Raw genomic sequence first — 24514 nt, forward strand, 5'->3', positions numbered from 1 at the left:
TATTACACATTTAAAATTATAAATATACGTTTAACATGATATTTATTTAACTTTTAACTTATTAGTTGTAATTTACATGTAATGTATTGTATAAAAAACTAAAAAGGCAAGGTTAGGGTAATAACTGATGGTCAAGAACGGATTAATCCCATTTTCAGTTATTTTCTTATGGAAAACTTGATTCAGTTCTCGAAATAATCGAATTTCGACGCTCCTTCTGGAACGAATTATCGTCGAGAACCGAGGCTCTACTGTAGTTCCTTTCGGACTCAACGTGGCACCCAGAGTGTTCACGAAGCTAGCGGAAGTGGTAGTGCAACAACTCAGATCGCAAGGGATCATGGTAGTAGCGTATCTCGACGATTGGTTGATCTGGGCCCCAACAGTCGAGGAATGCAACAGAGCTACTCTGAAAGTGATCAGTTCCTGGAATATCTAGGCTTCAAAATAAACAGGACCAAATCAAGACTCACTCCAGAGTCAAACTTTCAGTGGCTGGGCATTCAATGGAATCTATCATCCCACACTCTGTCGATTCCATCAACCAAAAGGAAAGAAATAGCAAAGTCAGTCAAGCAATTTCTAAGTCACAAACTAGCGTCAAGGAGAGCCCAGGAAAGGATCCTGGGTTCTCTCCAGTTTGCATCAGTGACAAACGTCTTAATGAAAGCCAAACTGAAAGACCTAACCAGAATCTGGCGCTCGCGAGCAAACGTCAGGTTCAGGGACCAAACTATCCTCAGTGCCTCTGATTCTAAAGAATCGACTTCGGCCATGGGCGAGAGTCAAGAATTTATCAATGTCAGTACCCCTTCAGTTCCCTCCACCAGGGGTCACCATCCACACAGACGCGTCCTTAAGCGGCTGGGGAGGGTATTCCCAGGTCAAAAAGGTTCAAGGGACTTGGTCACCTCAGTTCCGTCAGTTCCATATAAACGTACTGGAGGCAATGGCAGTGTTCTTGACTCTAAAAAGGTTACGCCCACCCAAGTACTCCCACATAAAGCTAGTCCTGGACAGCGCAGTGGTAGTACATTGTATAAAAAACAGAGGAGGCTCCAAGTCACGTCATCTAAATCACGTCATGATAGCCATCTTCTCCCTGGCAGACAAGTTCAGTTGGCATCTTTCCTCCACTCACATAGCTGGAGTAAGAAACGTCATAGCAGACGCCCTATCCCGATCAGTACCCCTAGAGTCGGAATGGTCTCTGGACAACAGTTCGTTCCAATGGATCCTTCAAAGAGTCCCAGGGCTACAGGTGGATCTCTTCGCATCACAAGCGAACCACAAACTACCGTGTTATAGCCCCCAACCTGGACCCTCTGGCCTATGCCACGGACGCCCTGGCTATAGACTGGAACAACTGGGAGAAGATTTATGTCTTCCCTCCAGTGAATCTCCTCATGAAAGTATTGAACAAACTCAGGACATTCAAGGGTCAAGTGGCTCTAGTAGCCCCAGACTGGCCGAAGAGCAACTGGTATCCTCTAATTTTGGAGCTGGGCCTTCGTCCTCATCAGATCCCCAGCCCCATCCCAAGCTCTCCCAGTCAGTACAAATGAAGACTGTGTTCGCTTCCTCAGGGATTCTCAAAACCCTAACTTTATGGATTTCATGAAGTTTGCGGCAAAAAGAAAAATGTTAGATTCTGTGCTCGCGAATATTGACCCTCAGAATATTCTATTCTTGGAATCCGATAAGAGGGATTCGACTTTCAGACAGTATGATGCTGCTGTCAAAAAGTTAGCAACCTTCCTGAGAGAATCGGATATTAGAATCATGACAATTAATTCAGCTATATCCTTTTTCAGATCTTTATTTGAAAAAGGTTTAGCAGCTAGCACGATTACGACAAACAAGTCAGCTTTGAAAAAGATATTTCAATTTGATTTAACATAGACTTGACGGATTCCTACTTCTCGTCTATTCCTAAGGCATGTGCTAGGCTTAGGCCTTCTGTAAGGCCTACGTCAGTTTCATGGTTCTTAAATGATGTTCTAAAACTGGCTTCCGAAACCGATAATGACACATGCTCTTTTATAATGCTCTTAAGGAAAACCCTATTCTTATTAAGCTTAGCTTCAGGAGCAAGAATTTCAGACTGTCGGCTCTATCCAGAGACCCGGATCATATTCAGTTCCTTCCCACAGGAGAAGTCCTACTTTCTCCGGAACGTAGCTTTTTGGAGCAAAGAATGAAGATCCTTTGATGAGGTGGGAACCTTGGAAGGTACTACCCCTTCCACAAGATATATCTCTTTGCCCAGTTACAACCTTACGAGCCTTTCTGTCTAGGACCTCCTCATCTTCATCGGGTCCCCTCTTTAGGAGGGAAAAAGGTGGAACTTTATCCATTAAAGGCATCAGGCAACAAATCCTGTACTTTATTAAGCAAGCCAATCCTGACTCTTTTCGAAAGCACATGATGTCAGAGCAGTAGCCAAACCCTCATTAATTATTTCCCAACATATGAACTTCGATGAGTTGAAAAAAATATACTGGATGGAAATCACCGACAGTTGTTCAAAAAGTTCACTAAACCTTAAGTCCTTGGAAGCTCTGAAATTCCCAGCAGTAGCAGCGGGTAACATAGTTTCCCCTGACTCTAGCTAATTTTTAGTAGAAGATTCAGTCCTCCTTTCTACCTGCCTCACCCAAAAGTTCGTCTATTCCTACCTTGTTCATTTGAATTCACCTTGTGTCTTAGCTGCTTTTGTGATAGTGTAGTGGGTGCCCCTTATTGTCTGGTTAGGGACACTCACAAATGATTATTAACATTGATCTCATGGATGTTTCCCCTTATTTTTATGCTAGGGGATACATCATATTATAATGATTACGGGTTTTGTATATTAAGTCATATACATTCCTTTATATATTATTGTTGATTGTTTTTATTAATTGCTATTATACTTTTGATACATGCTGTTACACAGATACCATTGATACATGTAAATAATTTTACCTGTATATATGTAAATTACCTTATGTTAACAAACATGATTAGATTTAAGGGTAATTTAAGCATATTTCTATTTTTATACCCCTGTGTATATGTATCTTTTAGCAATTATAGTCTATTCATATATATTTTATCTTTTATTTGAGACCTATTCTGATTTATTTTATTTTTATTCTCATTTTATTACTTTTGTTTACAATCTTGTGCTATTTCTCTGGTACGATTTCGCGCAGCGACACGAGCTGAGCCCAGGAAAAGGGATTTTGACGTAAGGAAAAATCTATTTCTGGGCGATTGGCTCGTGTCGCCAGCGAAAATCCCACCCTACCCATCCCTTCGCCCAAGATTGTCTGCTAACTTCAGGATGGCCACCAGAGGCGCAGCAGTCGGCAGCATGGGATGGAGTAGTAGTAGTACGAGCTGCTCACTCTGTGGGTCGGCTCCCCTCTTGGAGGGATTTTGTAGTGGGAGATTTCTATTGGCATTTGGCTCGTGTATGGTCTCACTCGCCTAGTGTTCATACCGACACCTCCTGGAGGGTGAGCGAGTCAGTTATACTGACCTTTTTCTTTATTTTATTTATTCTCTGGTATGTGTTAGTACATTTACCCTAGAAATAAGTAGTATTAAATGGATATTTCGCTGGCGACCACGAGCCAATCGCCCCAGGAAAATTAGATTTTTTCCTTACGTCAAAATCCCTTTTCTCTCATTTTGTTTACGGTCCAGTTGGAAAGTACTATACCGAAGTTTGCGAGTTTCATCCATACAGTACTATTATCGTGCACTGGTAACAAAGATATAACTACAGTAAACTTACGCCATCAAACACAACCGTAGATAAAATTGAGAGAAAATAATTTAATCAAAACTTCAAGTCTTGAAAGAACACGCCGATAAGTAATGTAACGGTAAAAGTTCGTACTACAATGAAGTGAAGTGAAAATAGTGAACGGAATCACATAATATTTTTACACAATAAACGTGGCCCCAATGCAATCTGTTAACAAAAAAGAAAAAAAAAACTCTAGTTCACAAGACGTAATTAATTCATATTTTGACTTTAAACACAGTAAAATGACAAATTACCTTGTCTTATATAAGTAAAGTATCTAGAAATTTTACTCTAGCTAGAAGAAAGGCAATTCACTCCGAATTGAATTAAATACATAGAAATAAACTCGTATTCACCATCAGCTGATTTCTAATCCAAAACACTGACTGCTTTGTTAGTATTTTATGATATAATAACATGAGAATACATAAAATATTATTGGATACTGTAATGTATAACTTTTTAAAAGAATCACAGAGAAGATGCATATTCATTGTTTTTATTTTGTAAATATACTAGCCGTCAGCAGCCTGACATCGCTCAATTAGGTATGCCGATGTTGGTCCGCATCTGATTCCCATTTCGTGTCCATTTTTTTTCTATTGACATGTCATAGTAAAAATGCATTGAACATCCAAAATTGGCTTATATTAATAAATTACTAAATTATATCATATGTGTAGTATACGGTATACTGAAGGCTAGGCTACTGTATTCGTATATATACGATATATGTACCACAATATCATCATCATCGTATTCGCAAGGCTAACTTGTTAAATGTTATTCAATTTCTCTTTGTACTGAATTATCATAAGCGAATGTGCATTGAACCTAGAGAATTAACTGTAATTAATAATTACTATGCCATATACAGGCGGTCCCCGGGTTACGACGGTTCCGGCTTACGACGTTCCGAGGTTACGACGCTTTTTCTTAAATATTCAATGGAAATTCCGTCCTGGGTTATGACGCTTGTTCCGAGGTTACGACGCTGACGCTTCCGACGCTCCGAGTTAACGACGCTTTTTAAAAAACGCATGCTATGATAAAAATCCTTTATAGTTTAGCACAGTACAATAAAAATATGTTTTTGGTTACATTACAACAAAAATTTTGAGGTTATGATGATTTTTGACACTTTTTTTTTTCGTATTTTTTAATTTTTTAAATTTTTTTTAGTGACGCCGCATATGCGGAACTAGTTTGCGGCGAATGAATACACTAGCTTGGGATGCGCAGTTTAAAACAGTCCAAAAGCGGCAAATAAATAAATGAAAAAAATTCGTATGGGCTTTGTTTCCCAAAGTACATAATTTAAAAAAAACCTTAACGTTTCTGGTTAGTGGTTAGATTACAACACAAATTCCAAGGTTACGACGTTTTGTTATGCTTTTTAACGATACCTCATATGCAGAACTAGTTTTTGAGCGGAGGTGCCTAAATTAATTAACGCTATTAAACTGTATGGTAAATTGACCGAACAACGACCTCGGACGGTCGAGGACGCCAAGCGTAACAATACGAAAGGACGCCACTTCAATCGCGTGTCTGCCTGAGTTCATTCGGTTGTGTGCTAAGACGTTGCTGAAATTCCTTGCCATTTTCGCAAATTTACAATGGCTCCTAAACGCCAAAGTACTTCCTCGCCTCCGATGATAGTTTCATCCAAGAAGAGGAAGGTCATCACGATGGAGGTCAAATATGACGTGATAAAGCGTTCGGAGAAGGGAGAAACGAACACCGAAATAGGCCGTTCTTTAGGCTTGAGCAGGACCACGGTGGTAACCATTGTGAAAGGGACAAGGAACGTATTCTGAATAGCATGTTAAGGATGCTGCACCGATGAAGTCAACGGTGATAAACGAGAAGCAACGTAGCCAGAGCATTGTTGAAATGGAGAAATTGCTCATGATCTGGCTGGAGGACCAGAACCAGCGACGTGTTCCGGTGAGCTTAAGTGTGATCCAGGAGAAGGCTAGAGCGCCCTGGCATTGAAGGCAGTAGTGAAAAAGTTTGGCGAAGGCAGTGCTGGTGGTGAATTTTCCGCGAGTAGAGGTTGGTTTAACCGTTTTAAGGCTCGTGCAAATTTGCATAATGTGAAGCTTCTAGTGCTGATAGCGAAGCAGACAGAAAGTTTTCCAGGTGGTTTGGCTGAGATAATTAAGGATGGTGGTTACAACGGCTGACCAAGTCTTTAATGTGGATGAGACTGGATTATTTTGGAAAAGAATGCCAAATCGAACGTACCTTTCCAAGGAGGAGAAGTCAGCACCCATGGCCATAAAGCTGGAAAGGAGCGACTGACTTTGCTGTTTGGGGCCAATGCAAGTGGTGATTTGAAACTGAAGCCCTTGCTGGTGTATTTGGCCGAGAATCCCAGGGCTTTCAAGGGCATTTTCAAGAGTCAACTCCCTGTGATTTGGAAATCAAACAAGAAGGCTTGGGTTACCTTAATGGTCTTCGAAGATTGGTTCAATGACCATTCGTGCCAGCAGTGGAGCGGTATTGACTTCGAAGGGTCTGCCTTTTAAGGCCCTCTTAGTCCTGGACAATGCCCTGGTCACCCTTCAAATTTGAGCGACATGCATCCTAATGTGAAGGTGGTGTACCTCCCACCCAATACCACATCGCTGATACAGCCATGGACCCAGGGAGTAATAGCTAATTTCAAGGCTTACTACCTTAGAAGGACCATTACGTTTTTGCTTTGAGGGCCATAGAAGCTAACAAGGAGTTGACACTGAAGCAATTCTGGAAGGGCTACAACATTGCTGATGCAGTGAAAAATATTGCAAGTGCTTGGGACGAGGTGAAGACGACCACTTTAAATGGGGCCTGGAAGAAACTGTGTCCACAGTTTGTGCACAGTTTTGAAGGCTTTGACCAGGCAGAAGACGTCGAGACTGTGACGAGGAAGATCGTAGGGCTAAGCAAGAGGCTGAAACTAGATCTTGAACCTGATGATGTAACAGAGCTGCTGGCTTCCCATGGAGAGGAATTGTCTGCGAGAGGACTTACTTGAACTTGAACAACAAATGATTGAGGAAGAGGAGGCGGCACCAGAGCCAAAACCCAGGTCATTAACTGTGAAAGGCTTGTCAGAGGGTTTTACTCATCTGGAGAGAGCCTTGGCTTCTTTTGAGGCAGAAGACCTAACGTTTCTAGGTTTGACAAAATCAAGAGAGGAATCATGGATTTGGTGACTTCTACAAGGAGACCCTGAAGGAGAAGCGACGAAGAGAAGTGTGCAGTCCAGGCTTGACACTTTCTTTCACAAGTCTCCAGTACCACCACCTCCCACTCCTAGTCCTGGTAAGGAATTCTGAACTGTTTTTACTAATTTATGTGTTTACATAGTGTACATATTAAAATGTGTTAATTTTTTAATGTAACAACTAAATGTAAGAGTAAATTGTAACTTCATTAATTTTCATCATTTGTAATTTTATTGCAGAAGTGGTGACAGTTCAGATCCCCCTGTACACCTGTGACAGTTCCAGATCTCCCTGTACTACCTGTGGACAGTTCCAGATCTCCCTGTACTACCTGTGACAGTTCCAGATACCCCTGTACCTGGACTGTATCAGCCCGCCCACCTGTACGTGTACAATCAGGTAAGCAATTTCATTTTTCTCATTTTCATGTTGGAAATTGTTTACACCCTACATACATATGTACACTAACTTACATAGTGGTACAATGTGTTTTGATGTTGCATAACCTTATTATTTTTTTTTTTTTTTTATTTTTTTTCATTTCAGACCCCTTTGATAGTGACAGTGACCCAGATGACCCTGAGCCTTTCCATGTTTGATGCCTCGCCCTATACATCAGGTAAGGAATCCTTAACAAATTTGTATAAAATGTTTTATAAATTGCTAATAGAAATTTTATTAAAAGTGTACATATGCTACAATTACATCCACCTTATAATATATTTATGTACCCTATCATTCTTTCCAGATCTAGATGTTCCCTCATCAGTTGATACGAGTATCACCTCTCCAGAGCCCAAATCAGTTGATTACGAGTAGTATCAACCTCTCCCAGTTCCTTCAGGTAAAAGAATTAAACTTCATTTTTTATATTGAACATACGTATTACACACTACATATGTCAAAACGTAATAACATGTGCAGTAGTTACAGTAGTAGTAACTATCATTTTATATATTTTTTATCATTCCAGACTCCCAAGCACCTCCCCATCCCACTCCATAGCCCAGCCACCCACTCTCATGTACCATATGGCCATCCCAGTAAGCAAGCCAACCACTAGAATTTGGTAAGGACATTTTTTTTTATTAATGTTTTATTATTACATATGTAATAACCATGTTATGTATGTAACATACATACTATATAATCATATGTACTATACATTATCATTCCAGACTGGCATGCACCTGTGACTTACATAAAACCAGACCTCTACATAGCCTACATGTCTTCATTTTGCTGAAGGTAAGGAATTCTCAGTTGTGTTTAATGTTTGCATACGTACAATAAATTTTGTACACCTAAGTGGTTACATACTGTCCTTTAATATTAATTCTTCATTCCAGACTGCCCATCATCCTAGCCTGTTATCTGTGATAAAGCACACTGAAGTTAGGTTTGGAATGCATCCTTATCATGAATGCTCTACACCTCCACCCCCTCCATCTCCCACAACCTAGGTAACAGCTTTGAGACTCACTAAAAGTTGGTAAGTTATGTAAGGGAATTTCTAAATTAAGTTTTTATACTACATGTTATATGTGATATTAACCACTGTATGGTGCATATTACTGTATGTAACTTACTCTGCATAGAGGACTTACTGACAAAATTATTTTTTGTACATTCCAGAGTCCCCTGAATGATGTAGGCTATGGGGCCACATAAGACTTTGTCCATCCAGGGTTACATTGAACGACAACTTTAAACTAAAAGTAAGGAATTAATTAACATACATTAACTCTTTTAGTACTCTTGATATCTACAGTAATTAACATATTGCATTCACAACTTTCTGTAGTGGTAATATTTTGTACACTAATTTTGTTACTTTTTCCTTCCAGAACCACAACATTTTTCACACAACTCCAGGTTGTTACTAACAAATTACTACTACAAGTGTCATCAAGGGATACTACAAGTAGAAGCACCATTTTGGATGGAAAAAAAACCCTTCAGGAAAGTATACGTATCACATGTAACATGTAGTGTAACAAAGTATGAACAGTAAGGTTTTTTACATACAGTAGTATTACATACGTACATAAACTTTTTTTTACAGGAATTTCCAACCAAGTTTGATTATGTACATACATGTTATAAACCACTGTACGTATGGTTACTGTATGTAACTTACTAACATACATAACGAGACTTAACTTTGATACTTTTTGTTGGTACTTCCAGAAAACCAGGACCCCCTCCATGATGCAGGCTATGGGGCCACATAAAACTTTGTCCAGGGTTACTACATAACATAAAGGTAAGGAATTATACATAGTAGTAAACATACAGTAAGTAAGTTTTATACGTACATACTAAAAAAAAGGTGACCAAGACTCTCACATGGGATAAGTGATCAAGGTCCCTCATGGAATTACGTACATACTGTACACTCCCTGCTGAACATGGGGGTGTTAGACAATCATTTACTATGCATACCAGTTGATATTAAACCACTGTATGGTGCATATTACTGTATGTAACTTACAATGCATAGAGTACTTACTGACAAAATTATTTTTTGTACATTCCAGAACCCCCTGAATGGATGTAGGCTATGGGGCCACATAAGACTTTGTGCATCCAGGGTACAATAGCACGACAAACTTTAAACTAAGGTAAGGAATTAATTAACATACATTAACTAAGTTTTATACATGTTTTATTATATGTGATATTAAAACCACTGTATGGTGCATATTACTGTATGTAACTTACTATGCATAGAGTACTGTTACTGACATACTAATTATTTTTGTACATTCCAGAACACCCCTGAATGATGTAGGCTATGGGGCCACATAAGACTTTGTGCTCCAGGGTTTACATAGCATGACAACTTTAAACTAAAAGTAAGGAATTAATTCACATACATTAACTTTTTTACTCTTGATATAACTCAAAGTAAGGAATTATAAACTAAAAGTAAGGAATTAATTAACATACATTAACTCTTTTACTCTTGATATCTATAATTTACATATTGCATTCAGGACTTTGTGTAGTATTTTGTACTAATTGTGTTATACTTTTACCTTCCAGAGCTACCAGACTGGGATTTTAGTGTACTCCAGGATCTACCAAAGGATTACTACATACATACTACGTAGTGTACAGTGCATAATATAGTGTTTAGTGTATAATCTAACCTAAGGATTAAGTGTAGTACATTGTGCTTTATAGTGTCACAAGAGTTTAATAAAGAATTATACCTTCAAGAACCATCCTTTGCCATTGAAATAACCACACTACACATCATGCAATATACTTGCATGTCACACAGGTAAGGTCTCTCTAACTTTTTCTTAGTTTAAGGCATATTTCCAAGTGTCGTTCCGGCTTACGACGATTTTCGGCTTACGACGCGCCTCAAGAACGGAACCCCCGTCGTAACCCGGGGACTGCCTGTATATATAAAGTATGTTGTGTAGTGTAGGCTAGGCTACCATATATGTACAGATGGTACTGATTACCCTAGTGTAGGCTAGGCTAGTATAATTTTCTTACGAAAAATTAACACGGGCCGACTTACGTCCTAATCGATTTGTGACTGGTTGGTCTTAACCAATTGCGATAGTAAGTTTACTACTACCTGTAATGTAAAAATATATCAGTCCTTTTCTCCTTAACGTCAGTTGTAACATAACTATGGTAATTTTGTACTATCGTACGATGGTTGAAATGCAACCAAAAAGGCTGTTGTTATCAGACTGGTTGTTCATAGCAAATCAGCTGTTACTGGCTGTATGCGTTTTCCAAACAAGTATATTATTACTACCGATAATTTTGGCATTCTCTTATACCTTTTTAAACTTAACTAGAAGATGATATAGATTAAGAGATGGAGGAAAAGGGGTTAGCCTAACTTAAAAATGGAATAGATAAAGAGGAGGAAAAGAGGTTAGCCCATTGTTATTTGGTCTTGTAAATTTAATTCGCATGATACGTGAGATACGTGATAAAATCATTTTTTAAGGGTGAAAATTGGGGGTCGCATGATATGCGAGATCGCGTGTTACGCGAGTATATACGGTATGCTTTACCAACACTTGAGTGGAAAAGCAAGTATGTCTGGACACCTTTTAGAGGATTATGGGATGCAAGAAATAAATTACCTCTGAAAAAAAGACTGCACAAGATTTCAAGGTTGCTAAGGAAAATATCAACCTTGCACACCAATCCAGTGCTATAGTGGATCTGAAGAAGCTCCTCTTATCCATATGACACTCGGTTAAGCCTTCTGTAATGAAGGGATTCACCACAGAGCAATTTGAATTTTTGAATAACAAGTTATCAGCCTTAGCTATAAGGCTGGCAGTACATAAAATAACACACTCAACAGTCCCCACTCCTTGTAGATAATACTCCAAATCACTTGAAAGCCATGAAGGCTTTATGTTGCTAGACTGTTCAAGAGTCATACTGAGTTTCTCAGTAACAAGAACATAATGGAGCTTGAGCATAAGCATGCAGCAAAGAACAACTAGGCCCGTGAAATGACAGAAGTTCTTACCGTGTTAGACAAGACTAGTCTTCGTGGCATCCTCACATGGCTTGTTACCAATTTTACACAAGAGGTTGATTAAAACACCCGAAGTGAGGTAAAACTGTGTCAATGATCTGTCAGGCTTTCAGCCCAATGACATGCTTTAGAAAAAATTAACATGTCTGATAACAGTTTTGGCAATCTTCAAATCTCTTCTTACTAGCTACCCTTCTTTATTCACTTGCCCTATGCTTTCCATACCTTTCATTATCTGGCCTAAGGGTCTCTCCTCATCTCCATATCTATCATACTTCATAAGTTATTGGAGGTGGATTTTGGTAATTAACAACAGTTTCCTTATTTTTAGAATGTTTCTAAAAACTGTCAACAGTTTCATGAATTCAACAAGCACAGGATTCTTTGCATTTACATAAAAAAGTCATGTTGCTCTCAAGTCCAAGCATGGGCTGCAATCAATTTCACTTAACCCTATTTCACCTTAATTACTCCTAGTTATTTACAAAGTGTTCCTCAAACTTTTTTTAACAGATTTGTTTCGTGAGATATTATAAATGATTTAGAAGACATCAAATTGCACTTGACTAAATGTACATTTGCATAATATCACAAGGCTGATGTCATGTATTCATTTAAATTACATCCCTATTTTTTCCAATACAAGAGAAAGTTTACAATACAAAATCAAAATGGCCAAAAAGACTTACTTGCACCAATCAGCAAGGGTATCCGTTGTATGGTGCAAAGTAGCTGTTACAGCAGCAAGCAAAGTTTCTAAACACTTAGCTGTTTCTTTCATCTTCATCTTTTCTAGCAAATGAAACTGCTCATCATTAAAGGTAAGGGCTGAAATGTAAAACAAAATATAGTTAGCTTTCAATGTATAATACATTTCAAACTGAGAGTGATGTTATTCAAAGCCAGTTATGAGAAATATTATCACTTGCTTAGTTTGGTCCTACCCAAAACATCCAAAATTCATATTCATTGATCTCGCACCACCTGAACAAGAATATACTAGATAAAGAACTAACCTCTAATAGCCTACAACATTTTTCTTTTAAAACAGCTCAAAACACCTAATTGAAAGTATTATACTGTAAAGTTAGAGAGAGTTGTGTTAAGCAATGGATGTGTTTGTCGTAACGGTGACAATAACCCAATAAGCAGAGGTGTTTATTGTGCTAGCGGCAATTAAAAAAATGCATTCCCTGCTTTACGATAAAGCTCCAGACTAACCCTTGACCTGCTAGCGGAAGCCCGACATTTCTGACTACGTCATCAATCATGCCCAGCAGAGGTGGTGTTGAAATTTATTACCACCCAAAGGGGTGGTACAATCGACACGTCGTCATTAGTCACTAACCAATGAGGAAGTACCAAAAGAAGGCAACAGAAAAGACCATCTGACTAGGAGGAGGAGGAGGAGACATTTTTTTGGAGAAATGTTGACAGAAGAGGCAGAGAAGCAGAGAAGCAAAAAGCCGTGGGTAAGAAAGGCTTCGTAGTAGATGATAGCAGCACCGTACAACCCTCAATAGAAACTAAACTTGTATGTTACAAACTGTACATATAATTTGTGTTAATGAAGTCAGAAAACTACGCTGTGTCTTTCTAGCCTCCTGAGACATCTTTTAATTAAGAGATTTACTACAAGAATCCAGAGTATCTACAATCTACAATAAATAAAAAGAGACAAAGATTAAAAAAAAGACATTACACTGGTGGCCTATAATTTAATAAAGGACGAAAGAGTAAAGTTTTTTACAACACAAGCAGATAAAAGAACTTTCATATTCAGGTGATAAAAGTTTTGGCTTAATGTACTGCATGCAAGACTCCAGAAATATGACAAATTTTTAATTAAGTTGTATTTTTCATAACTAACCAACCTGAGGTCTTAACACTAGGATAAACCTTCTAGCCACATACCCCTCTTTAACCCGTGAGCATGCTAGTTATTTTCTTACTGCCTTTAAGAGAGGACGTGCTTTGCTTCCGTCCTTTTAAAGCCAGTTTGGTTTGCCCCCCACCCTTTTTTTTTTTGCTCTGAATCTGTTTGTGTGTGGGATTTCCAGGGCATTATACAAACATGGAGCTACAGGTTAAAGAATAAAAATATACATATTACTTACTTCTGGCTGCTCTATCTCTCAGTAAATGTTGCCATGACTCCCTGAGTTTGGTAACATAGGTTGCAGCTTTGTTAGGGGCTCTTTCTACAGCATTTACATCATTCCCTCCCTGCTGCCACTGTCGGCTCAACTGTCTTCCGCTAACTACTCTCTCATGAAGTTGATTCACAACAGGTACTATGCTACACAAGGAATCTCGGACCTGCAAGACATATTCATCAAAGAGTTTGCACCTTATTCTGCGGCTTTTAGTTTTGTACAGGTTAAAAGATGACACTATAACGTAAAAAAATCTATCAATGTGATACAAATGACAGCACATAAAGAACAACCCTTAGAGCCATCAACCATAGAACTGAAGCAGAGAAGCAATACGTACTACGTACTTGTATCAAAAGGCTTTCTCTGGAAATAAACCACAGAGCTCCAGTTCTGTTTATACAAATCTCTGTGACTGAATCTGACCCACCAAAGAGTGTTGCTTTAAAAACGAGGACCAATGTGTAACAAGTACAAATAAATTGCTTTAGACCAACAGTGTCAAGCTAACAAATAATTACTGCTTCTGTTATATCTAAACACCACTAACACTTGAAAAGCCTCTTGATCATGCTTGTATGCCAATTATTCTTCTTAACTGACAATACCATAATTACTCATCTCCATCCAACAATACTAACAGTCACTTCCCAACACTACATTCCATAAACATACTTTGTCATTTATGGCAACAAGTCTTTCTTTGTATATATTTTAATGAACATTTTGCATGTTTGAAAGAAAAAGAAAAAAATTAAACACCCAAGAAAGATAAATATATTTACAATAACTTTTGGAATAATGTTAAAACAGACATAAGAATTTCTGAGCATGTATAAATATCATCTATTAAAACTAGCAGCCTCAGTATCATCTTCATCATCATCATCATCAGCAACATTCTTGTCTGATTTTCCATCCACAGGGTTAGATGTGAAATGAGCACTCACCCCCAACTCCTGTTCTGTGCACTTTCTTCCTTAATTCCCATCTGATCTAATTTTTATGACTTTCCCCAATATTTTAGGCCCTTTCTATTTGTCTTCATCTTTCTACTTTCAATCCAATTGCTTTTCTAACAAATAGTTCCTTACTCAGCAATACATCTACATGTCCATATCATCTTAAAGTCTGAGATCTCAGGTTTACTTTTTAGCCAATGAAAACATCTCTCAACGACTTCCTTAATTGTCATGATATTTCCATCACATTCCACTCACGAATCTCAACATTTTATGATAAAATCTCTTTAAATCTCTGCATATATTTTTGGAAAAATGCCCATGCTATTATTGCATGATGTTGAGAAGGCCTTCTCCACACACACACACAAACACATTCTTGCTCTGTCTACGAATTGGGTTCTCGATTTATCGCTGGTTTAGCTGCACTTATTGGTAAAGGTCTTATACAAACCATTTATGTATTATTTACCTCTGGTTTACATTATACTGGTGGTTTAGCTCTCTTTACATTTCAGCTAGGGTGTTACTACTATGAATAGTAGTCTTTGTAAGTTGGTTTTATTATCTGATATAAAAAAATTATGCTTATTACTGACTCATTTTTGTTTTAAAAATAAAAAAAAAAAAAACATAAAAAAAACTTGAAAATCCTAAATAAAATAAATCAGATTAGGCCACTCAGGAACTCTGTATGGTTGATTAAGTAAATGTTTTTTTCCCATACAGTAAGAGGTATTCTCCTACTTACGATGGGGTTAAGTTCTAAAAAACCCACTGTATGTCGAAAAAACCGTATCTCGAATATAGCCTAGCCTACACTAGGGTAATCAGTACCATCTTTACAAAGAGGGTTGCGTACCCTACACTACACAGTATACGTACTTATACATATACGGCATAGTAATTATTAATTTCAGATAATTCTCTAGGCTCAATGCATATTGGCTCATGATAATTCAGTACTAAGAGAAATTGAATAACATCAACAAGTTGGCCTTGCATATACGATGATAGATACCATGGTAAATCGGACTCAGATTCGGACCAATATCAGCATTATTGAGCAATACCTGTCAGGCTGCTGATGCCTACACATAATTAGGGAATAAAAATATAACGGATATGCATCTTTTCCGTGAATCCTTTAAAAATTATACATTACTCTATCCTATTATATTGTATGTATTCTCATGTTACATTTGTATCATAAAATACTAACAAAGCAGTCAATGTTTTGGTCTGGAAATCAGCTGATGGTGAATACGAGTTTATTTCGTCGTATTTAACAAGACCACTGAGTTGATTTAATTCAATTTGGAGCAAATTGTTTTGCTTCTAGTTAGCATGAAAAAATATCTTGATACTTTACTTATATGAGACAAAGTCATCTTTTTGTTATAAGATGTGTTAATTTTAAGTCAAAATATGAATTTAATATGTCTCGTTGGGAACTAAATTGTTTTTTCGTTAACAGATTGCTTTGTGGGCATGTTTATTGTGTAAGGAAAATTACGTGATTCCATTTGCTATTTTCACTTGATTTCTTCGTATTACGAGCTTTACCGTTGCGTCATTTTTCTTTTATCGGCATGAAAAAGCAGTAAACTGTATTCTTTCAAGATCTGAAGCTTTGATTAAAATGATTCTTTCAACTTTATCTACGGTTGTGTTTGATCGGATAAGTTAACGGGAGTTTTATCTTTGTTACCGATGCACAATAACCGCCATTAGCAGCTCGAAAAGTGTTCTCAGCTTCAGATACAACTTTGTTTAAATTTAACAGTATGCTTCCTTGTTGATCTTTGATCTATAGCAAACAATGTTATTACCTAAAAATGTATCAGTCCTATTAAACATAACGTCATTTATAACATAAATGTGGTAATTGTTTACTATCGTACGATGGTTGAAATACGTACAAGCCAAATGGATGCTGTTATCCAATTCAGTTGTACTTAGCTAAACGTTGTTTCTTGCTCAGTTGTTCATGGCTGTAGTACACATTTACCAAACGAGTAACATATTAAAACAAAACTTTCATATTTTGCTTTTTTTTATTTTTTTATTTAGTATTTAAGTAGAAGATGGGATAAAGTTAGGCTATTGTCATTTGGTCTGTCTCTCTTGCTGCCTGGTTGTACGCTACTGGGATGCACCCGTTACGAGCAAAATCTAAAAATATTTTCAAAATATTGTCGTATCAGTATTAATTGCTAACCCCATCGTAAAATCGGATTATCTTACGACGAATTATCGTAATTCGAACACTACCTGTACAGTATAGAACTACAAGAGCCTCACACCTAAAGCAAAAGAAAACCACAAACCCAACCCTCACATTTTACATAAAACACGCCTTTTTTGTGAGATCTAAACAGTGTCATTAATGGTCCTCTCAGTGTAAGGAGAAAGAACTGCTTGGTAAATTAACTATAAATACAAGTCCGGACCAGTCACTCATACAATTAAAACCTACTATCTTGTATGATGTTCTAGGCTACCATATGTTAATTTCATCTACATTTAATGGACAAAATATCACATAAACATTCCTTTAATATCAACATTATTCTTTAATAAAGAAGTTTCAGTATATGGGGGCGCACAATATTTCATTAATATGGTAAACAAAAACACATAATAAATGGGTTGAATACGTATGATGAAACTTGAGACCGATTAAAATGGATGTATAACTAGCATTACTACAAACTCACTGCTTTTTACAATTTACTAGTTCCTTAATAGTAGTAAGAACATTATATAATAGTACTAACTTTTTCACAAAATAACATTATTATTAATATAGATCGTAGATCCTCTTTAATGCATTTAGTATTGAAGGAGATAGCTGCATCAGCTGCATTCAATTCACATACAGTTTTTGTTATCTTTCTGGGAATTGATTTTTCAGAGTTACCTCTCATTCTTGGAGAGGAATACTAATACTGATGTTTGTAACTGCTTTTCTCTCCCAGAATTTCAAACATCAGCAAGTTACTGGCAGAATGCAGTAACTGTGAAAAATTAGTCATTAGAGAGAGAGAAAATTCTATATAAACTGAATGCAGCTGATGTAGCTATCAATTTCAATGCTAAAATTATATTGTTATTATCATTACTTTAATGGTTAAAACACCAAATACATCTTAAACTATCATCCTAAAACCCTTTAATATAATTTCAGTCATTCTTACAACATTACCTTAAAAATATAAGGCTTAACCCTCAAGAGCCGGGCTAAAAAGACAATATGCAGCAACCCCGAACCGGGCAAACTTGAGGTCAGCCAATTACAGAAAAAACATCAACGGAAAAAGGACGACATGCAAGTGCACATGGTGTAAGAATTTTTTTTTTTAAATTCTCCCTACCTTTCAAAGGGAATTGAAGGTGTTATTTACAAACCCTTTTGGGCCTATTTTAAAAGACAATCATACATTTTACTAAGTTATACATGTTTTTTCTAATAATTGATTTTATTTCATTTTGTAAAATTATAATTACTGCTCACACAATATTATAACAGATAAGAACTAAAATCAGTAACAACTTCTGAGTACTATATTTGTTGAAAATATTTACGTAAATTTACAGAGACTGAAGATGCAGTAACTTTTTTGGATTATACATGTTTCTTTTAATATTTCTTTGCACTTTTCTTTGCAAAATTGCAATAATAACTGACATATTATAATGAAAGATAAGAACTAAAACCAACAGCAACCCCTGGTTATATTTATGAGCAAATAAATAAAAAGATGTCAAGGGAGAGAAAGCGGCACTACATGTCCCCTTGAAGTCAAGAACATAAATGAATTATGAGACGCCTAGATTCGGCAAGCTGAGCTAATCTAAAAGTTGCCATTAGTGAATATATGGGCAATAGAAGTAATGGAACCTCTTTCCCGCCCAAATTCTCCAAATCAATGGCATGTAATATCGATACTCACCAGGAGGTGATCTGTCCACCACTCAAAACCTATTATTGTTACTCATATCAGGGTATCTGTCCACTAAGGATTAAAGCTACGTGTGAAAACTAAACACAAATCTTCCCTACATTTAATCACAGCCATTTTTTCTCATACAGTATGTACTGAAGCTGTCCAATTTTCTTTTTTCAGATAGGGGAAACATTGGGAATTCAAAAGTTGAGTTAAATATTTTTTTCAGGTAGGGGAAACACTGGGAATTGAAAAGCAGATTTAAATATTGTACAGTACTTAAATATTTAAATATGCATTGAAAAAATAATAATTTCTATGAAAACAAATGCTTACAGTTTCAAGTGCCGGCAGCTTAAAAATGTTGATAATCGAGTTAGTGCTAGTGTCGATGTAGGTCAACTAGACCCCTCCCACTTTCAGGGTAAGAAATGAATAACTTCAGCAAGGAGTTCAATAGTTTTCATCCTTTACCCATATGAGGGGAGGAGGGAGGGCTTTGATTTGTAATTACGTACTTGGTAAATATATATGTAAAACCTTATCTTATTATAAAAATTTCACTTTTATATACAAGCAGTCCCCGGTTATCGGCAGGGGTTCCATTCCTGAGGGGGTGCCAATAAGCGAAAACCATCATTAACTTGGCTATTTTTACCCCAAAACATTACATATTTATGATAATGAGTTAGAGAACAGAAGTTAATAGCATAGGTACAATGCTTGGCATTCTTTACCATGTAGGGTATGGCTAATTGGCCTGACACACCTCTACAACAGTGGATGGATCCGGTGACTAACATAGCATACAAGTAGTCAATTGTCCCTGCCCTGGGGATAGAATTGACATACTAAAAGACAAGAAAAATACCTCAAACATCACCTAAACCTTAACAATGAAAAACACCATCCAACCATTAACATTAAGACTGGAGGGCAATCAAGGCACAGAGTCCCGCAAAGCTCCCCTTTCAACTCAACACCTGAGTTCAATGCAAAGAGAATAGAGGAAGAAAGGCTCCCTACACTTCTTCCTCCAACACCCTGCCAGCCACGGACAACGGCCCTTAAGCATTACAATTATTGAACACGATTTCCACATCTCAAAAATAATGGGTCAGTCTTTACTTCCAATGAGTAGCTTGGATAATTGATGATAGGGATGGGTTACGTCTGAAGGCCAATGGCATGAAAGCTTCTCTTATCTCATGAGCCTTGGCTCTGATGGACATTAAGACCTATTCTCCAACTCGAGAACTCCCTATGATAGTGGTATTTTTTCTTGTGAGATGAAGGAGGATGTCAAGTAACTGCGACAGTATGAGGACATCACCGTGGGCCGAGCAGACAAGACTCAGCCTCTGATCTGATCAAGAAGATGGAGTACCACAAGAAGGTGGATGCCATCTTGCTGGAGAGTACCAAGTTTGAGTGCCTCTCCAAAAACCCCCACTGAAGAAATCAAGAAAGAAGCTAATTACATCATCAGCAGTGTCAATTTAGCTACCAATGCAGTACGCCTCCTACCCATCATCGGAGAGTAAAGCCTTATTTACTGTATGGCAATGTAAAAACGCACAAAAATGGAAACCCCCTCCACTCCATTATCAGCCAGACACCCGGGCCCCCATATGGATTGGCCAGGCACCTCAACTAAATTTTGCCACCCTATGTTCCAATCTAATACAGCCTCCGCTCTTCAACGAAGTTCCTTGAAGAAATCTGAGACTCCCAAGGGACAGGTACTATCACCTCCTTGGATGTAGAATCCCTATTTACAAATGTTCCTATTCATGAGACCATTAATATCATCATGGACCATGTCTACAGGGACAACTCCTCTACCCACCAGCTGAACATCCCAGAAGTATCCCTATGGGCCATCCTTGAGATATGTACGAAGAAGGCCCCTTTCTACACTCATAAAGGCTTGATGTTCCTACAGAAGGATAGTGTCACGATAGTGTCCGGCTCATGAACTTCTACCTGGGCACAGTGAAGGAGAGTCTTCTTCCATATCAGAACACCCAACAAATACGCAAGATACACTGACAATATTTTTGTGCAGGCAGACGATGAAGGTGAGGTTGAATTGAGTTGAATATAAAATTTAGGCCAAAGGTCAAGCACTAGGACCTATGAGGTCATTCAGTGCTGAAATGGAAATTGACGGTAGGTAGGTTTGAAAGGTGTAACAGGAGGAAAACCTCGCAGTTGCACCATGAATCAAGTGTTAGGAGGGGGTGGAAAGTAAGATGAAGAAAGAATATATATGAAAGGAGGTACAGTAAAAGGAATGAAAGTGGTTGCAGCTAGGGGCCGAAGGCTTGCTGCAAAGAACCTTAAGTAATACCTAAAGTGCACCACATGAGGTCCACTGACAGAACTAACCCCCCACGGGGAAGATGAAGTTGAAGCTGTCCGGCGCATGTTCCAGCAATGCAGTTCGCTGAATTATATCACTGAATTTAGCAACAACAGCCAGTTCCTGCTCCTCAACGTCTTTGTCTCCAAGAACGATGATGGCCTAAGAACTTCAGTCTACACGAAGCAGGTGAACTCAGGCTTATGCCTGAATGGTGACAGTGAATCCCCAGTGAGGTTCATGAACACCAGAGTCAGGGCCTATGTTAGGAGGGCCCTCACCCACTGTTCATCCTGGCTGGACACTTGCCAAGAGATTGACTGTCACCCAGATGCTCATTATTAACAGGTAGCACTCAAATCGACAAATCAATGAGGAAGTCTGTACAGTGCTGGATCGGTGGAACAATGAGAGTGAGAGACTGCAGCCCCCATACACAAGAGAATTATCAAGCATTTTTTTAATGCAAAAATGCACTTGCGATACTGTGAGGATAAAGATGTACTGAAGAAAATTATAATGGAGAATGTTACCCCTAACAGAAGTATGAGCCTAATGAAAATGTATGAAATTTTTATTCGGTTTCATTCCCTCTGACAGTGAAGACACTATTTTGTGTAAAGCATAAGGATTTTAAACTCAAGATTTTTTGGAGATCCAAAACTTGTCTGCGATAATACAAACTCAGTTCTGGCTGGTTGCTTTTAAGCTTACAAATAATTTTTCTCTTTCTGCTTTCAACATATTTATTTTTCATGATATATGTAATAATGAAGTTGGTTTCACCTTGAAGCTGAATAACTACTTTATTATGGTTCCTTTAAATAGTTAAGAAAACAAAATGAGTCAAAATGGTAAACTGACATTAGCAGAAGTTAGAAATTTATTTTTCATAAATAAAAATTCATAATCTCTATACAATGATTTATAAAATGTATGTTAAATTTAATTTCCAATGGTACAAAATAACACTGATGTTTATACATAAAAAATTAAGAAGACATGGGAAAATTTACAAAAATGTTTATGATTTAAAGATACTTTCTTTGAACAGCTCCTACTTTCAATAAAGGTAAACTGCCCTCCAACACACTTTGGATATCAACCAAATTCTAAAAAAACATGAACATATTTTCTTATTTAATTTTTTACAGAAGACATCATTTAATATTACTGGAATCCCAAGGAATGAAATTTGCATGCATATCTAACAATATATCAAGATTTAATATAAAAGAAAAGTTCTGATCTATTATCATTATTATTATTATTAATTAAAAGTTTACCAACACATCAAATTTTATAAAAAATAGACCAGTCAACAGCTGAATGCATGGAATTTATAATTTACCGAATAACATCAGTAGGAAATTCAGGGCACTAAAACAATATCTAATGAAATAGTTGCATCTAAAGTTTGATGCAGAGTGGAATTTAGTGAAGCACCAAAAATAGCAAGAACTGAAGAGTGCAAGTGCAGATAAAAAAAATTTTATAACTGGCAGTCTTAGTTGCTCAGTATGATCTGTGATAAAATGCGCTTTCCCTGTACATTAGCTTGGTGTGCAATTTTAAAAAAGGTGAAGTTAATGTTGGGTCTGAAATACAAGGAAATTGTATATTTGGTAATATACAGTAACTGAACTGGGAATTAATCTGTGTAACTATTCCATAATTCAACATTCATTTTCGGGATACATAAACTCTAATAATACTAATGGAAAAGTAAATCCACAATAATATGTCTGTTTGATCTTGTTATTTAAAATACAAAGCAGAAAGCTTTCAATGACCTGCATGGTCCTCCTTGTCAGGTCATTGAAAGATTTCTGCTTTGTATTTTAAATAACAAGATCAAACAGATATATTATTGTGGATTTACTTTTCCATTTTATTGACTCATGTGGTTATGAGTTTTCTTTGAATAATACTAATGATAATGCACTCATACCAATCTGAGCAACACTAGTAAATATAATGTTTTCAACTACACTCTCAATATATCTACCAAAGACCCTTCAATATTGTCATAGGACTGTGAGCAAAACTTGAAAATAAACAAAATCTTACTTATTATTTTAGAACTCCCACATACATGAAAAAATGGTTAAATGATTAAACCAAGCCACAGCTTAATTTTGAAAGCTTCTAAAAATAAACCACTGTCTATACTTTCTAAGACAATATGAAGGACATGAAAGCCTTCACAGCGTGTGTGTGTATTACTATTAATACTAGAAAAGGCATGGTAACCATGTAAAGAGAAACTAATGAATTTTAGAATCACTACATATGAAAAAGTACATATTATTGTAATCCTGATGTTTGTTACAAAAAGCAGGTCTCTGTTAGGCACAAAAATCTAGAATACTAACATAGCTACTCATCTATAGTATGTATAAAAGGCAATTTCTGTCTGTCTGGTAATTATGCATGTCCAAACTATGAAAGCTAGGGCTACCAAATATTTATCATCTACTCCCCTCCACCCAAAAGGAAAGTTCAAAGATAATCCGAAATTCAAGGGCCATTTCTAAGGGGGCCCTTAACACCTCTTTTTCATTCCCCTCATTTTTTACAACTTTCAGAGTTGACAGTAAACGCTTCGGATTTTTCACAACTTCTTTGGTTTGACAAAATCCCAAGCGATTGTATAATCTGCCCTGTAGGGGTTGTCATCACGGACGGCATGCTCCTTTTTTATCCCGAGCAATGCCAAGTACAGCAACTAGTAATGTATAAGCTTTTCATTTAAGTAATGACTTGTTGTAATGATGCTTAAATTAATTCTCCTATATTATTATGCTAAATGGTTGTAAACATTGCTGTATCAGTGGATATTTTAACCATCACTGTGAATAGATTACTGTACAGTATACAGGTTTCTTTCCATAGATATTACCACAACCATAATAATTGCTAAGTATGAACCATATTCCATCCTCTTCAAAGAAAAAACTCTTATAAACAAATGTGCTATTCAACTACACCATAAATGATATATGTTTAGAATGAATTCAACTATCAATGTTATTTTCTTACTATGAAGCCAGCAAACTTATTAGGAATTTACTACACATTGGGATATTCTTACTCCTATGCCCACAGAATCTGAATGGGAACCCATACCTTTCAGGTTAAAGTGAGGCAGCTATATACATCATCATGTGGAGGTTTAACAGTCTACATATTCAAGGTTCTGAACTAATCACCAGAAAGATTCTGTTGTTCTATGCGAACTTAAAACAAAAGGATAGTTAATTTAGTTAGACAGTTTATTACTATCCCAGTGGTTTAACAAATCTGCAAAGGTCTCTCAGCTACAGTGAATAGATGAAAAGTGAAAAGCACTGTAAAGAGCATCTAGCACCATCTACAGTGCTCCATGGCCAGTTGCACTTTAAGTCGACCTCACTATAGGTGCAATGCACTAAACTGTCAACATGCCTTGTCATACACTGTTGCACTTTTGTTTTGGCTAAATATTTTTAGTAATACAAAAAAAAATAGTCTTATTAAATACTATGAAGGCCATT

The 24514-nt window shown here is 37.1% G+C and overlaps 2 protein-coding genes across 9 annotated transcripts in view; one reads left to right on the forward strand and one right to left on the reverse strand.

The window, feature by feature from the left end:
* Nucleotides 1–24514, forward strand: part of LOC135226510 (inhibitor of nuclear factor kappa-B kinase subunit epsilon-like) — a 282872-nt gene that overhangs the window by 194264 nt on the left and 64094 nt on the right. The window lies entirely within an intron of this gene.
* Nucleotides 1–24514, reverse strand: part of LOC135226495 (serine/threonine-protein kinase TBK1-like) — a 99638-nt gene that overhangs the window by 39614 nt on the left and 35510 nt on the right. For both annotated transcript variants that reach the window (XM_064266114.1, XM_064266122.1), the window contains 2 exons: nucleotides 13663–13864; nucleotides 12235–12373 (listed from right to left, as the gene is read on the reverse strand). In XM_064266114.1, coding sequence (XP_064122184.1) covers nucleotides 12235–12373; nucleotides 13663–13864 — 341 coding nt within the window. The remainder of the gene's footprint in view (nucleotides 1–12234; nucleotides 12374–13662; nucleotides 13865–24514) is intronic.

The sequence above is a fragment of the Macrobrachium nipponense genome, chromosome 20 (genome assembly GCF_015104395.2).
Source record: "Macrobrachium nipponense isolate FS-2020 chromosome 20, ASM1510439v2, whole genome shotgun sequence".
NCBI classification, from domain to species: Eukaryota; Metazoa; Arthropoda; class Malacostraca; order Decapoda; family Palaemonidae; genus Macrobrachium; species Macrobrachium nipponense.